Source organism: Vigna umbellata, chromosome 4, assembly GCF_029865625.1.
Source record: "Vigna umbellata cultivar VRB3 chromosome 4, Vumbellata_1.0, whole genome shotgun sequence".
NCBI classification, from domain to species: domain Eukaryota; kingdom Viridiplantae; phylum Streptophyta; class Magnoliopsida; order Fabales; family Fabaceae; genus Vigna; species Vigna umbellata.
Window position 1 is genome coordinate 10600683 of NC_142168.1, and position 13867 is coordinate 10614549.

The 13867-nt window shown below is 33.7% G+C and overlaps 2 protein-coding genes across 2 annotated transcripts; both read right to left on the bottom strand.

The window, feature by feature from the left end:
* Nucleotides 1–324: 324 nt before the first annotated feature.
* CLPB3 (casein lytic proteinase B3) lies at nucleotides 325–6699 on the bottom strand. The gene is made up of 10 exons (XM_047311291.2): nucleotides 6317–6699; nucleotides 5470–5688; nucleotides 5119–5356; nucleotides 4685–4880; nucleotides 4024–4078; nucleotides 3635–3785; nucleotides 3059–3367; nucleotides 2253–2518; nucleotides 1074–2000; nucleotides 325–856 (listed from the first exon to the last, which is right to left on the bottom strand). The coding sequence occupies exons 1-10, from the start codon at nucleotides 6545–6547 to the stop codon at nucleotides 521–523; spliced, it is 2928 nt and encodes a 975-aa protein (XP_047167247.2). The 5' UTR covers nucleotides 6548–6699; the 3' UTR covers nucleotides 325–520.
* A 1684-nt stretch (nucleotides 6700–8383) lies between these two features.
* MUB2 (membrane-anchored ubiquitin-fold protein 2) lies at nucleotides 8384–12043 on the bottom strand. The gene is made up of 4 exons (XM_047311299.2): nucleotides 11883–12043; nucleotides 11150–11438; nucleotides 9771–9935; nucleotides 8384–8888 (listed from the first exon to the last, which is right to left on the bottom strand). The coding sequence occupies exons 2-4, from the start codon at nucleotides 11280–11282 to the stop codon at nucleotides 8833–8835; spliced, it is 354 nt and encodes a 117-aa protein (XP_047167255.1). The 5' UTR covers nucleotides 11283–11438; nucleotides 11883–12043; the 3' UTR covers nucleotides 8384–8832.
* Between the last annotated feature and the right edge of the window lie 1824 nt (nucleotides 12044–13867).

Here is a 13867-nt window from a genome sequence, read left to right on the forward strand (position 1 = left end):
ATTTTATCAGTAATTAAATAAACACTCAAATGGATCCTGGAAGGATATAAGTTTCTAACTAAAGTTTATACGGAAATGGATTTTTCTTTAAAAACTATTTATAAAATCATTGTTACATATAAAGTAGTTGTTTATCAAATATTAAAAACTCCTAAAGAACAAACTTGTAAATGAACTTTTCAATTTACATAAGAATTTAAATATAAATTTATTTAAAGAAGTACTTTACTAAATCATTGAATTAAATCCAGTCTTATAGCCTATATCAGGAACAGTTAGATGCTTCTCATACTAATTCTTTAATAAAACTCAGCCTAGCTCATGTACATTATCACAATTATATCATTATATGATGGGGTGACCTGGCAATTACACTGCTATCGAGTGACAAATGTTATTCGTATTGGTAATAGAAAATATACATCAGATGCAAAGTGCAGAAGGATCATTGTTCAATAGTATAAGGAAACTGTATACTCAAATTTGTGTGAAGGAAAAAATAAGGAAGAGTAGTAGGAGTTCACGGAGCCTGTGGAAAGGGTTCCAAGGAAGAGTCTTCTTGAGTGGTAGATTCTGATTCAGCTGCAAGCTTCTTAAAAACAAGCTTTTGCTGGGGAAGTTGGCCGTTGGTAAATGCAGTGAGTTCTGTGTCTATCAAAATTGCGTCCTCTTCCTTAAATTCTCCTCTGAGAATACCCTTGGCAAGTTCATTCTCCACATTCTGCTGAATCACTCGCTTCACTGGCCTAGCACCATAATTAGGGTCATACCCCAAGCTTCCAAGAAGTTGGACAGCAGCATCTGTCATTTGGATTTTCATCTTGCGGTCTGCAATTCTCTTCTGCACACGCTCCAACTGCAATACACCACAAAGGGAACTTGTTATTAGGGATGTTAAAACCATGTAACAGCACCATGAAAATAATTCAATATGGTTTAATGAAGTTGACACTTTGCAATAACCACTGTCATCCTTAGAAGCATGGACAATCAATATGAACATATGAATCAAGCAATTTTAGGAAATGGGAAGGCTTGAACTCATTGAGAATGTGGTAACAAGAATATATTACCTGTAACCTGACAATGCTACTTATTTGTTCACGGTCTAGAGGCTGGAAAACGATATATTCATCAACTCTATTCATAAACTCAGGGCGGAAGATGGATCTTGCAGCATCCATTACTCTCTGTTTTATGGTTCCATAAGCCAACTCTTTTGGCACGGTGTCATCTTCCGTGTTCAGAATATACTGCGATCCAACATTAGAGGTCATAATGATAACAGTGTTGGTAAAACTCACGGTACGACCTTGCGAGTCGGTTACTCTTCCATCATCCAAAATTTGAAGGAATACATTGAAGACATCCGAGTGTGCCTTCTCAATCTCATCAAACAAAATAACAGCATATGGTCTGCGGCGAACTATCTCAGTAAGTTGCCCTCCTTCTTCGTACCCAACATATCCAGGTGGAGCCCCAATCAATCTTGAAACAGCATGTTTTTCCATGTACTCACTCATATCAATTCGTACAAGAGCTTCTTCTGTGTTGAACAAGTAGGCTGCAAGTGCCTTAGCAAGCTCTGTCTTTCCTACACCAGTCGGTCCCATAAACATAAAGCTGGCAATTGGCCGATGGGGATCTGAAAGACCTGCTCTTGAGCGTTGGATAGCCTCAGCAACTGCTTTAACAGCAGGGTCTTGACCTACAACACGCTTATGAAGTACTTCCTCCAAATACAATAACTTTTCCCTCTCTGATTGTTGAAGCTTTGCAACAGGGATCCCAGTCCACTTGCTTACAATTTCAGCAATATCATTTCCTGAAACTTCCTCTCTAAGCATAGACTTCCCTGAATTCATATACTCATCTAGTTCCTTCTCTGCACTTTCAAGCTGTTTTTGCAAGGAGTTTAGACTGCCATACTTTAATTCAGCAGCCCTATTAAGATCATACTCCCGCTCAGCCTGTTGGATCTCAAGACTCACCCTGTCTATCTGTTGCATAAATGCAGAAATCATGACTATCAGCTGTAAATCATATATTAAAAATACAGTGATCTTTTACTTGATTGAATTGGTATCTTAGATTATAAGATTATAATAGCCAAATCAACCCAAATAGTTGCACCAGTTATATGTGCAGAAAATACTTCAGAATGCAAAATTAATCCTACCCCTCTTCTGAACAATTGCTTAATTCAAAATGAAAAAAAAAAATCTCCAGCAGGAAAGACATAAACAACACACCTCTTCCTTGATTGATTGAATACGAGTCATTACAGACTTTTCATGCTCCCACTGTTCAGTCAGTTCAGCCTGTTTCTCTTTTAAGAGAGAGAGCTCAGTCTCAAGACGATTCAGCCTATCTTTAGTAGCCTTATCTGTATCATTCATGAGAGAGAGTCTTTCCATCTCCAGTTTTAGGACTGACCGGTTGATCTCGTCAAGTGCAGTTGGTTTAGAAGTGATTTCCATTTTCAGTTTGGCAGCTGCCTCATCAACCAGATCAATAGCTGCAATTTAGATGAAGCTAGCAATTAGTGCTTCATGGGCATTGTTGATGCTGATACCATTCCAGTGAAAGTTTAACTTAGATGTGTAACAAAAAGAGATGAATCACTCACAAGTCAGAACTATATTAGGATCATTAAAGGCCAAACCCTTCAGAAACCAATAATGTGGTCTATGTATGTTACTAACAGCAGCTAAGTGCTAAAGACTTGAGGGTTTTACAAATGATTTTAAACTTTAATATTATCAATCCCTTTGTAGCAGCAAAAGATTCTCTAAGCATTGTCATTTCAAGGGTATCAAGAACCATTAATTTTCTAACAATCATCTGTAAATTAATTGTTTTCCATCAAACTCAACTGAATTAATAAATTCTCAAAAGCATGCTATCATCATTTAGAAAATATTCTAATTTGGAATTCAAATCTCTTTCAAGTAAAACTTGTGTCATTATATTACTAATCAGTAGCATGAATGTCAATGCTCCAGAATCTTCTCAATCCTCATGCACAATATTTAGAGTTTAAAATAAGTATTATCACCTTTGTCCGGCAAAAATCTCCCACTGATATATCGATCTGAAAGAATTGCAGCTTCCACAAGTGCACTGTCAGAAATTCGAACTCCATGATGTAGCTCATACCTTTCTCGCAGTCCCCTTAGTATTGAAATTGTGTCTTCAACCGTAGGTTGGTCAACATAAACTTGCTGGAAACGTCTCTCTAGTGCTGGGTCCTTCTCAATATACTTCCTATACTCGTCCAATGTTGTTGCACCAATACATCGAAGCTCACCTCGACCAAGCATAGGCTTTAAGAGATTACCAGCATCCATAGCACCATTTGTAGCTCCTAACAGGAATAGATAATAATTGCAATCAAATTCAACACCCAACATGTTAATTTTAAATCTCTATATGGCATCAGATACAAAAAAAAAAAAAACACATCCCAGGAAAATGATGTGAACTAAAATGCATCATCCACGATAAGAATCCCAACTGATCCCAAGGGTCTTGATATTTAAAACTTTGCATCAAGTAGTAGTCTGACCCTTTGAGCATCTTTAACAATACCCAAAATAAGCTGTTCAAAATGGTTGAGTTTCAAGCTTCTTACCTGCCCCAACAACAGTATGAATCTCATCAATGAAAAGGATAGTCTGACCATCAGATTCTGTTACTTCTTTAAGCACAGCTTTCAGCCTATCTTCAAATTCTCCACGGTACTTTGCACCAGCAATCAGTGCACCCATATCAAGCGATATAAGCTGAAGAGAAACCAGTGCAAAAAGACTAAGTTTACAATTACTAGGCAATCTACAAACTTCCGAAAAGGGAAATATGGCGTTTTACTTTAGAAATGACAGTAAAACTAGGGTGGCAGAGGATAGAATAAAGTCAAAGAATATTATATAAAATTGAAAATGGGAATAGACACTTGAAATTAAGTTCCATTCATTTACAGCTCTATCAGAAATAGCCAATTCATTTGGATTAAGCACATACCCTACGGTTCATCAAAGCTTGAGGAACATCACCTTGCACTATTCTCTGAGCTAGTCTGTTTCAAAGGACGAATTAGATCAATAAACAGAATAACGAAAGGAACATTAACAAAAGTATCAAATAAGATACAAGCAAGAAGAAAAAACTAGTTAACCCGATTGTTTTCCAATAAGGTTAAGAAAAGCCTTGCTAAATTTTGCTAAATGTGTGCTCCAAAGGTGATTGTGTTCACACTACGTATTGAGTAATGAGTATGCAAATGAAACAAATTTATTTTTCCATTCTAATTTATACAACTATGTGGAAAAAATCGTTATCTAAAATATCTCTTGGGCAACCTCCAAAAGACCATTCAAAAATTTACCTTTAAAATTTAATTTTACAATATTACATATTTTCATTAAAATTTCATTTACCTTTTTTCGTAATATAACTCCGTATGTTCAGACAAGATTTTATTACTCTTTAACCTGTTTAACAGATGGCATTGCTGGTATTTATGAAGCAGGTTAGACATTGAAATTAAGGCTAGTCAATATTGCTATAAACTAGTTAAGCTTAATTTTCCATTCCATTTAAAAAGATCTTAACAGCAATAATGTTAAACAAATGGTAATGTAATCAATCATAGGCAATGGAGGATAAAGGTCTACGCACTTACCCTTCAGAAATGGCAGTCTTTCCAACACCAGGCTCACCAATCAGCACAGGATTGTTCTTTGTCCTCCTGGAGAGAATTTGGATGCATCTACGTATTTCATCATCTCTTCCTATGACTGGATCAAGTTTTCCAGCTTTTGCCATTGCAGTTAAATCTTTTCCATATTTTTCCAAGGCTTCATATTTCCCTTCAGGATCTGTATAGAAACTTAAAATGAGGCTTAAGCAATGCAAAGTTGCCAATCATTTAAGCATACAGTTCAAACTCAAGGAAAAAAAAATGAAGGACAACAACAACAAATGTATATATCGAAAATCTCTAACTAACCTTCCTCCAAAAAGAAAAGAGATATGAAGATAAAAAGAAGACAACACCTGGTTACATATCACATACTAAAAGTTATAAAAAGAAGACAAATGGAAAAATATAACTACCTTGATCAATAACTGACTGAGGTCCCCTAATGGACTCTATTGCAGATTTTAAAGCGGGCTCAGATATTTGAAAATCTCTAAATAATTGCTTCCCAAATCGCTGATCTTGGGTAAAAGCAAGAACCAAGTGCTCAACTGAAACAAATGAATCCCCGAACTTTTTCTTGTGGTCCCTAGCTCTCTGAATCAATGCCTCCAAATCACGTCCCAACATTGAACCAGACGATTCCCCTAGAACCTAACATAATTGAACATGCATTAAACGTCTGGGGTTCTCGGGAGGAATAACTAGCAGTTAAACTCAACCAGACAACAAAATAATTGCAATCTTAATTGAATATGTAATTCAACCTTGGGTTGCCGCTGAATGTACTTATCAGTAGCTTCTAGAAGACGAGTGTTATCCACCCCAACCTTAGAAAAGATCCTACGAGCAAGCCCATTCTTCTGCTCTAATAAAGCCTTCATCAAGTGCTCTGTCTCCACAATCTGATGCTTGTTCTCTTTGGCCACTTCCGGCGACGAAACTACCGCCTGCCACGCCATCTCTGTGAACTCTTGCTGCGTAATCTGCCATAGCATCAAAACCTCAGCATCAACCACTTCACCCTACTTAACAAGCTCTAAGGCCATCATACAACCCAAATTCACAAACGTTCAAAATTCTAAATAAGCTGACAAAAATGACAAACATAGTTAAATTGGTTGAGTTTGGTTAGTTAGTTGATAACTGCGTGCTTCTCTGCTACTAAATAGAAGTTCAATTTTGAACCACTTTTCTCCGTTCAACCTTTCTTTTTCTCTGTCAACTGTCTCTCCTCTTCACCATGTTTTCCAATGAAGACAATTTAAAAATAGAGAAAACTTAAACCAGTTCGGGATAAATTTTTCCATAAACACTTTTAGATGAAGGAATAAAAAGATGAAATCAATTAAGATATCTCATAATTTAAAAACAGCAGTTCTCTCAATTACCTAAACTTTCGTCAATGAATTTTAACTTAGCTTAGTTCAATTACTTTCTTGTTTCATTTTTCTAAGAGTTCTTAGATAGCAATTCATCCAACTGGACCTAGTAAAACGATTCTGAACCTAACTCAAACATGGTGATTGCATGTTTCGAAAGGAAAGGAAAGAAAAAAGAATAAAGTAGAAGCAAATGCGCTATTCGTTTATTTAATTATTTGGGAAGTGTTACCCTTCCACTTGAAGCTTCACAGCGAACGGTGAAAGGTGAGGAATTTCTCCGAATTGTCAAAAACCCATTTGCAAAAGGGTGTCTTTTGTTGACGGGGAGCGATTGGAGTGGCTTAAGGGAAATGGGTTTTGAGAAGGAGGCACAACGGCGGTGAGAAAAGCGAGCACGGTTAGCGTTGCAGGAGAAGGGGGCAGCGACGTGGGAGAGAGAAAACGACGTCGTAGAGGCCATTGGCGAGGAGGAAGAAAGCGTTGAGGAAAGAGGGAGTGGAAAGTATGAATGAGAGTGGAAAATTAAAGAAGGGAAGAAGGAAGAAGGAACTTTGTGTTGCGTGGGTATTGAGAAAAGAAAAAGAGAAACAGAGAGAAAGGGAAAAGCGTGATACTGAATTGAAACAGAGCTTGGAATGAAAGACTGAGAGACTTGGACATGGAATAGAGTGGAGAGTGGAGCTTTCTGGGAGGTTCTTGAAATGACGATTTGTATCGATATGCAGCCACTCAACACGTGTTCTTGTTCCTTTTGGAACTATGCAGTTGCTGTGAAAATGTCTACCTTCATCACGTGAAATTTATCCTGCAAAAGTTATATATTTATTACTGGTAATGTTTTACAACTTTAAAGGACAGATAATTTGAAATAGTGTAATTATAAGAATATTTCAGTATATTTTGCCTGTACGATTTATTTCAAAGTTTCATGAATTTTGTTAATGGACTACTATCGTTTTAATGAATTATATAAGAATTATTGTAATTTGAACTTGAATTATAATTAACAAAGAATGATTCGTTAATAAATAATTTATTATATTCCTATACAAAAATTATTATCTTCCTGCATCTGAATGAAAACCTGTAGAATGGCTGGTCCATAAGATCCTTTAGACCGGAAATGCTGTTCATCGAACCGGTCCAACAATATATGATGTTATGCGTCTTTCAAATCTGTTGTGGACATCAATAAATTTTTCCTTCTCTGTTGCACTTATTTAAATTTTGGAAGTTGAAAATTGAGAACTAAAAGTAATTGCTGTCAAGTGAAAATTAAACTGGTAAAGAGACTAGTTTAAGTTTCAGTACTTAATCGTGGTTACAATAGTATTAATAAAAGTATTATAATAATTAGTAGTATAAACTCTTTCACTTTCATTTTTTTTATGACAAAATAATCGAAGAATCGTTTCTCTTTCTAATTTATGTTCTTTCTTTTTTCTTTTCCTTCCTTTTCTTATTATATGTCTTTCTTCCAAACCATTGCGATAATTACTATTATTTAGTATTGTTTATTTCATCATGAAATAAGCAATTAGTACTTATAATTTCGCTTGATTTAAACACTGAGGATCAAAACCTAAATGAACACAAATATAAACAATGGTATTAAAGGAAAAACTATAAGAAACAATATGTTGGTAAGATGAACTTATGCTTATTTCATTCTTCTGTGTTTTCGTATATTGAAGACTACAAAATGTATGGCTAGAATAATTCAGAAATTATTTAGAAAAAGGTAACCAACATGATGGAACCTGAGGTCTTTTGCCCCTAAGGTATCCCTACTTTGAAAAAACAAGGATGTAATTACTGTAGAACCATGTTTGCGACTGGAACTGCAGCTGTTGTTTAGAGTGCATGAGATATTACTCCCAAAAATCAGCATAAGGTTATAATAACAACCTCAAGCAGTAAGAAATTAGAATGTTATAAGAAATGAACACCTCTCCCAATAGTTGAACACGAACAAATAATAGGAAAGGTAATTTCATTATATTTCTGACAAGAAATAGGGCATGCCACAAGAATCTTTTTTTTTTTTGTAGGCCTATAATCTTGGCAAGACATACTGCATATCTTGTGGTAAAATAGTAATGGTGTAAGAGGATTAAATCATTTTGTATGCGACTTCTAGCATGAAACTTGAATTGTAAGACATGAGACTTTCTTTTTCTAAAATATAAACAATAAATGAAGGCCAGGGAGATTTAATTCAAGCATCAAATCTCCATTTTGTAAGAGGTGTGTGGGCAAACCACTATTCCAACAACTGCTATACAAGAGTGGCAAGGGTACCAAATAAATAACAAGCAAATTAAAACGCATTCAAATGTTCAACACATACATGTCTGAAAGCATGTTGTATCAGACAGATGCAAGAGAGGAATTGTAAAGTATATATGAGGTGCAAGATGGCAAACTAGTATTGTTCATTTCAATATAACAAGTGCCTGATGAGGCAACACCTAATACATGTTGAGACCAGCAGAAGAACATCTCCTATCAAATTGTGCAAGAAATATAGAGCCGCAGAGGAATCAGGGAACTACTAGTTTCACAATCTTCACCAAGTAAAGTGGTTTTTTTAGGTAAACAGTCCAGTACTCTTTGCCTGTAGTATGAATGACACATGCAACCAAATAATCTGTGTATGTTGAAATCTTCAACGCCGCAGGTTACGTAAAAATGAAGTGTCCCTAACCTTCTAAGATAGATGACATCTGCTATTCAATCTGGATGCTATAAGATAATACACATACATTTGTTCTGTGTTGCTTGGCTTGCAGCTTTCTTCTCTGTATCGGGCAAAAATATTAAATTATCAGCAACTACCGGATAAGGCACCAAGACTGAATGAAAACAAAATCAGTCAAACAGAATAGCACCACTTTTTCATTTAGGTGCGAGTGGTTATTTTAGTTCTGGAAATGCTACTAACTGACAATTAAAAAAATTGTTCCCAAAGAAGTTCTTCTAGTTATTAAGTACCTACTACAAATTTTATCTTTCAGTTTTCTATTTCTCCCATAATTTTCAGGAAAGACTGTCTTTTTATTTGAATTTTTCAAAAAGATGGTTACTGTTTTGTCCGACACAAGATAAGTCTAAAAAATGGATTAGAACAAATAGTAATTTGACAGACATCAATGACCCATTTGTTTGTTTCTCTCTCACGACGAAAAACATTTTTTAAGGCAAAAAGAACCTCAGTGGATTTGTCGAGCAAGAAAGATATATATATATATATATATATATATATATATATATATATATATATATATATATATAACTTATATCATAAAATCACTTTTCTAAAGAAGCTTAGGGTCTATATTTTAGTGAATTTAGTTTCTTTGATCTTTTGTTCTTCCCTCTATACCTAAAAATCTATAATTTCTACAAATACTCTTAAAAAATAAATTTATGCCAACAATGTAAGTGATATTTGACCCTCAAGTGATTAAACGACAATCCCAAATAAAAAGATGACATAAAAGAATTTAACTATTTCTTGTACTAAGAAAGTGTAATTACGAAGGCATTTTTCGCTGAAAGGAGCAAAAAGAACTTGACCTTATCCAAGCAAAACTTAAAAAAAAAAAATTGCTTCTAAAAGAAATACAAAAGCTATTAAGACTAGATTTGGGCATGTATCAAATAAACAAAAAATAAAAGACCTTTCTCTGTAGCAGGATGTTGGACAACCACATGCATTGTCGTAACTGTATCAGGAGTATCACATAATGGGCTCTGGCATTCCCCAACTGTTCTGTTGTTCTCCAATATTTTTCCTGCACTGATCAACTTCACATCTTTTATGGTCCTTGGTCCATTCTCCTTGTCTTCAAAACAAAAACACAAACTTAGAAATTTCATATATCACAAAACACCACGGAAATTTTTTAGCAAGAAGCTCACAATATGACCAACATCAGAATTCACCACAGAATCTAATTAAAGATATCAGTTTTAGTCTTGCTAACTTTGTGAAATACAACTATTGGAAAATGTCATTTTAGTTATATCTTATAATATGCCAGAAAGTTGTAGCGTACCATAGAAAATGGTACCTTGATTCTCAATATAAGGACATAAATACTATGTTTACACACATCTATCCATAAACAATGAACAATTGCGTGGACTCTAAGCTACAAACATCCTCTCAAAATTTAGAAAGTTTCAGTTTAAAGAAATAGTAAAATCATAAGACACATAATATCTCCTTGTAACTACACTGCTAACAATTGGTAGGCATCAATCCTCCTAAGCAAGTAAAGCAGGTACATGGGAGAAGAAATTGAGGTTTAAGAAATAAACAACTAAACTAGGGATCTATACTCAAGCTGGGAGCGAATGTTAATGTTAGTAAAGTTTTCTCAAGGAATGCCGTTCTGTTAATGTTAGTAAAGTTTTCTCAAGGAATTGACCAACATTGACGCATTAAACATAAGTATTCATATATGCTGGACGGCATATCTTTGACTAATATTAAAAGTAACTGTATAACACTAAATGGAAAATATTTTTGTTCATATAGTTAATTTTCTTATCTCATCAAAAGAATGAACTATTTCAATTGCTCTTCATCATTTTGGCAATGGGAAACGGAGACCACTTCTGCACTCACTCAAGAAGTAATAGTTATATGTTAAAAGGAATTTATAAATTATTCATGCCAGCGTAAATCTTCTAAAATAAGAGTTCGTCCAGCCCAAGAGCCTCAACTGAGGTGACATCAGGTTCCTTAAGGGACTACTTCATCCTGTTAACAGTCTTTCTAAGGTCACTTTGTACCTTATTCAGCCCACTATGCTTGCCCATACCAGCTCTTTTTTACAACCAACATAATAAATCAAACATAAATATTCCTGCACCCTCAATCACCATGTTTTCCAAACCACCCAAACCAGAAGTCTCTTAATTTATACCACAGAGTTCCTCACAGCACCAGAACAATACTACATCTTCTCAGTTCTAACATGGAAATTTAGCAATTAAACCAGAATACCAAAAAGAGAAGTAAAAAGAAAAAAACAACAGTAACACAAGTAACCTTTTGGCCACTGGGCGAGAACACTCTCCTTTAATGTTGCAATACTAGTAGCTGCAGGAAAACTTTTGGGGCCAATATCAGAGCCATCAGTCAACCGAAACTTGATCTCAAACTGATCTTGATTCCCAGCCATGTTCAGAGATCCAACGAACTCGTGTAGTTAAAAGAAATATTACAGCTTCAGTTTTACGTCAAATATTATGAAAAATAGGTTTTCCACTGATCAATTCCTTCAGCTAAGTTTCATCAGTGAAAAACAGGATTTCATTCAAAGCCAATCTTGTGAGTTCTGCAAAGTTCAGACACAAAAGAAAAGATTGAGTTAGAGCCCTCTCATGCACGCATCCATGCTCACTAAACATATGGGAATCTATTATATCAGGAAAAATTTGGAGAGGTCTGAAAACTTCTTACGAAAAAAATTGTTTAATAAGAATATGAACGAAGAAATCGTGAATAACTGAGGTGGATACATCTTCTCACAAAATAAAAACAATTTACAAAAAAGGGTAATGAAATTGTTGAAATCCAACATCATAACATAATTCAACACACTGTCGCCAGCCAAAAAATAGAGAGAGAATCTCAAACAGCTAAATCAAGAAGAGATCCAATCTTGAAATGGGTACGCATCAAACAAGAAAAAAAAATCTCGAATTTTCAACTGGGTCACCTGCAAAACAAGCAAGGATTGAGAAAAGGAAGAAAAAAAAAGAACAGATTATGGAAAAACCTGAGTTTTTGTTGATGTGGGGTTTCTTAGATGGGTATGTGCGTCACTGATCTGAGGGGTGAATTGGCTTTTCACTTTTGGGAAAACCCAAATGGAAGACGAAGAACAAGAAGAAAAAGGGAAAGTGGATGCTTTATTTTATTTTGGTTGGTTTAGACAATAATAATAATAATAATAATAAAAATAATAATAAATAAATAGTGAAAGAGAAACAAATAAATTAAATAAGGTAACAAGGAAGGAGGCTTCTTCGGAATTTTCAAAGTCATTGCAAATCTTTGGTTTGGTCAATCACTCATTTCTTTCTTTCTTTGCTTTTCCCACTTCATAGCCTCCCAAAGCTGTGGAAAATGGAAATGCAGAAATGGTCATGATTTAACACATCATATGAAATTATTATTTTCTTACAATACTTGTTTTATATATATATATATATATATATATAATACACATGCAAGTTGTTTGTATGCAAACATTGATTAAGTACTCTTTGTGTATGTAAGGTTCATTTATTTTTTTTTAGATTAAAAAAATTACAATCAAGTCAAGGTACTTTCAAGAGACATTTTCAAAAATAATGATTAAGAGTAACATAAACTAGTATAAATATAAAATTTAGTTTAAATATTCTTACATTACAACGGTTTTTTATACTATTTTTACTCATTGTATAATGAGTACTTAATTTGTCAGGTGCGTATATTATAAATTGTGATTAAATAAAATAATACGCACAAAAATTATGACTGCGGTAAACAAAAATCGAAGTGGAAAAATATATATAATCCTATACACAGTAGTGCTAATAGTAAAAGGTCTTACTATGTTCAAATCCATTCTTATACTTTAAAACACCAAGTCCTTTGATTACGGGGTCAGACAAAATAAAATAAAAAAGCAACATAATAAATGGTCTTTCACTTCCTATAAAAGAAATATTATTATGGACTTTTTATAACTAAAGAAATGTTAATATTTAAATTCGTAAAAGTGGTTTATATCTTTAAGCAATTGAATCGGATTTGAATGTAGTGATACTACATTATGAAATAAAGTGTGGAAAGGAAAAATATCCATTGTTATGGACAATCAATTTCTTTCAAAAGAAGAATAGTTTATGGTTAGAAAATAACACATTTAATTCGTTTGCTGAAAGTCATGAAAAATCTTTATTTTCGTTTCATGATTTTACCTTTTAAATTAATAGTCTTGGCTATAATTTTAATTTATAATAATAACAGTGTATTATTTTTTTATATTTTATTTACTTTATGTTGTTTTTTTAAAAGAAAAATCATAAAAAACATTTGGTATCAAATAAGAAATAAAAAAAATTGACATTATCTTAAATTCAAAATCTTTAAAACAGCATATTTATGAGTTATTTTTATTTAACTTTTTAAGTATAGAAATAGATAAAAGAGTATAAATAATATGGTAGACATCGATAAAGTTGTGGTCCATTTCTTGCACACGGTATAAAGTTGTAATATGTAGTAATAGTAATAATAATGGTTATTTCCTTTCTCTTTCATGGCTAAAGAATCTTTGATAGTGTTTCACGTAAGATTTTGGGTGAATTGACACTTGTTAAAAACAGAGACACAACTCTTAAATTTCAATCATTCACACAAAAATTGTCGATTATTTGACAAAGCTTAGATAAAGAAAACGCAGAAAGAGGCCTATTTGTGGGTCCATACTATTTTGTTGGAAAACTCATAAAAGATAATATCTTGCATGCAATTTGAAGGCACCACCACACTACGGCCAAATTTTGTAGAGAGAGCGATGAAGAAGGCTTTACGTTAAAATACTTCTAATTGGAAATCATGTCATCATCGACTTATCAAACTCCTCCAACATCATTCTCCTCTTTCTTATTTTAAATATTAATTAAGATTAGTTGCTTTTACTTAGGATTTTTTATATATCCATATCTTTTATAAAAATAAAACACTTTCTAAATCAAACAAAGACTAAAA

What these genes read in the sequence shown, in the direction of transcription:
- CLPB3 (XM_047311291.2), bottom strand. Translation starts at nt 6,547, where the DNA reads ATGGCCTCTACGACGTCGTTTTCTCTCTCCCACGTCGCTGCCCCCTTC. An exon ending in ACATTCAGCGGCAACCCAAG is followed by an intron (nt 5,357 to 5,469) that starts GTTGAATTACAT and finishes CAATTATGTTAG; the next exon opens with GTTCTAGGGGAATCGTCTGG. An exon ending in GAGATTTTTGCCGGACAAAG is followed by an intron (nt 2,519 to 3,058) that starts GTGATAATACTT and finishes TCTAAATTGCAG; the next exon opens with CTATTGATCTGGTTGATGAG.
- MUB2 (XM_047311299.2), bottom strand. Translation starts at nt 11,282, where the DNA reads ATGGCTGGGAATCAAGATCAGTTTGAGATCAAGTTTCGGTTGACTGAT. An exon ending in TCTCGCCCAGTGGCCAAAAG is followed by an intron (nt 9,936 to 11,149) that starts GTTACTTGTGTT and finishes TTTGTTTTGAAG; the next exon opens with ACAAGGAGAATGGACCAAGG. An exon ending in ACATCCTGCTACAGAGAAAG is followed by an intron (nt 8,889 to 9,770) that starts GTCTTTTATTTT and finishes TGCCCGATACAG; the next exon opens with AGAAGAAAGCTGCAAGCCAA.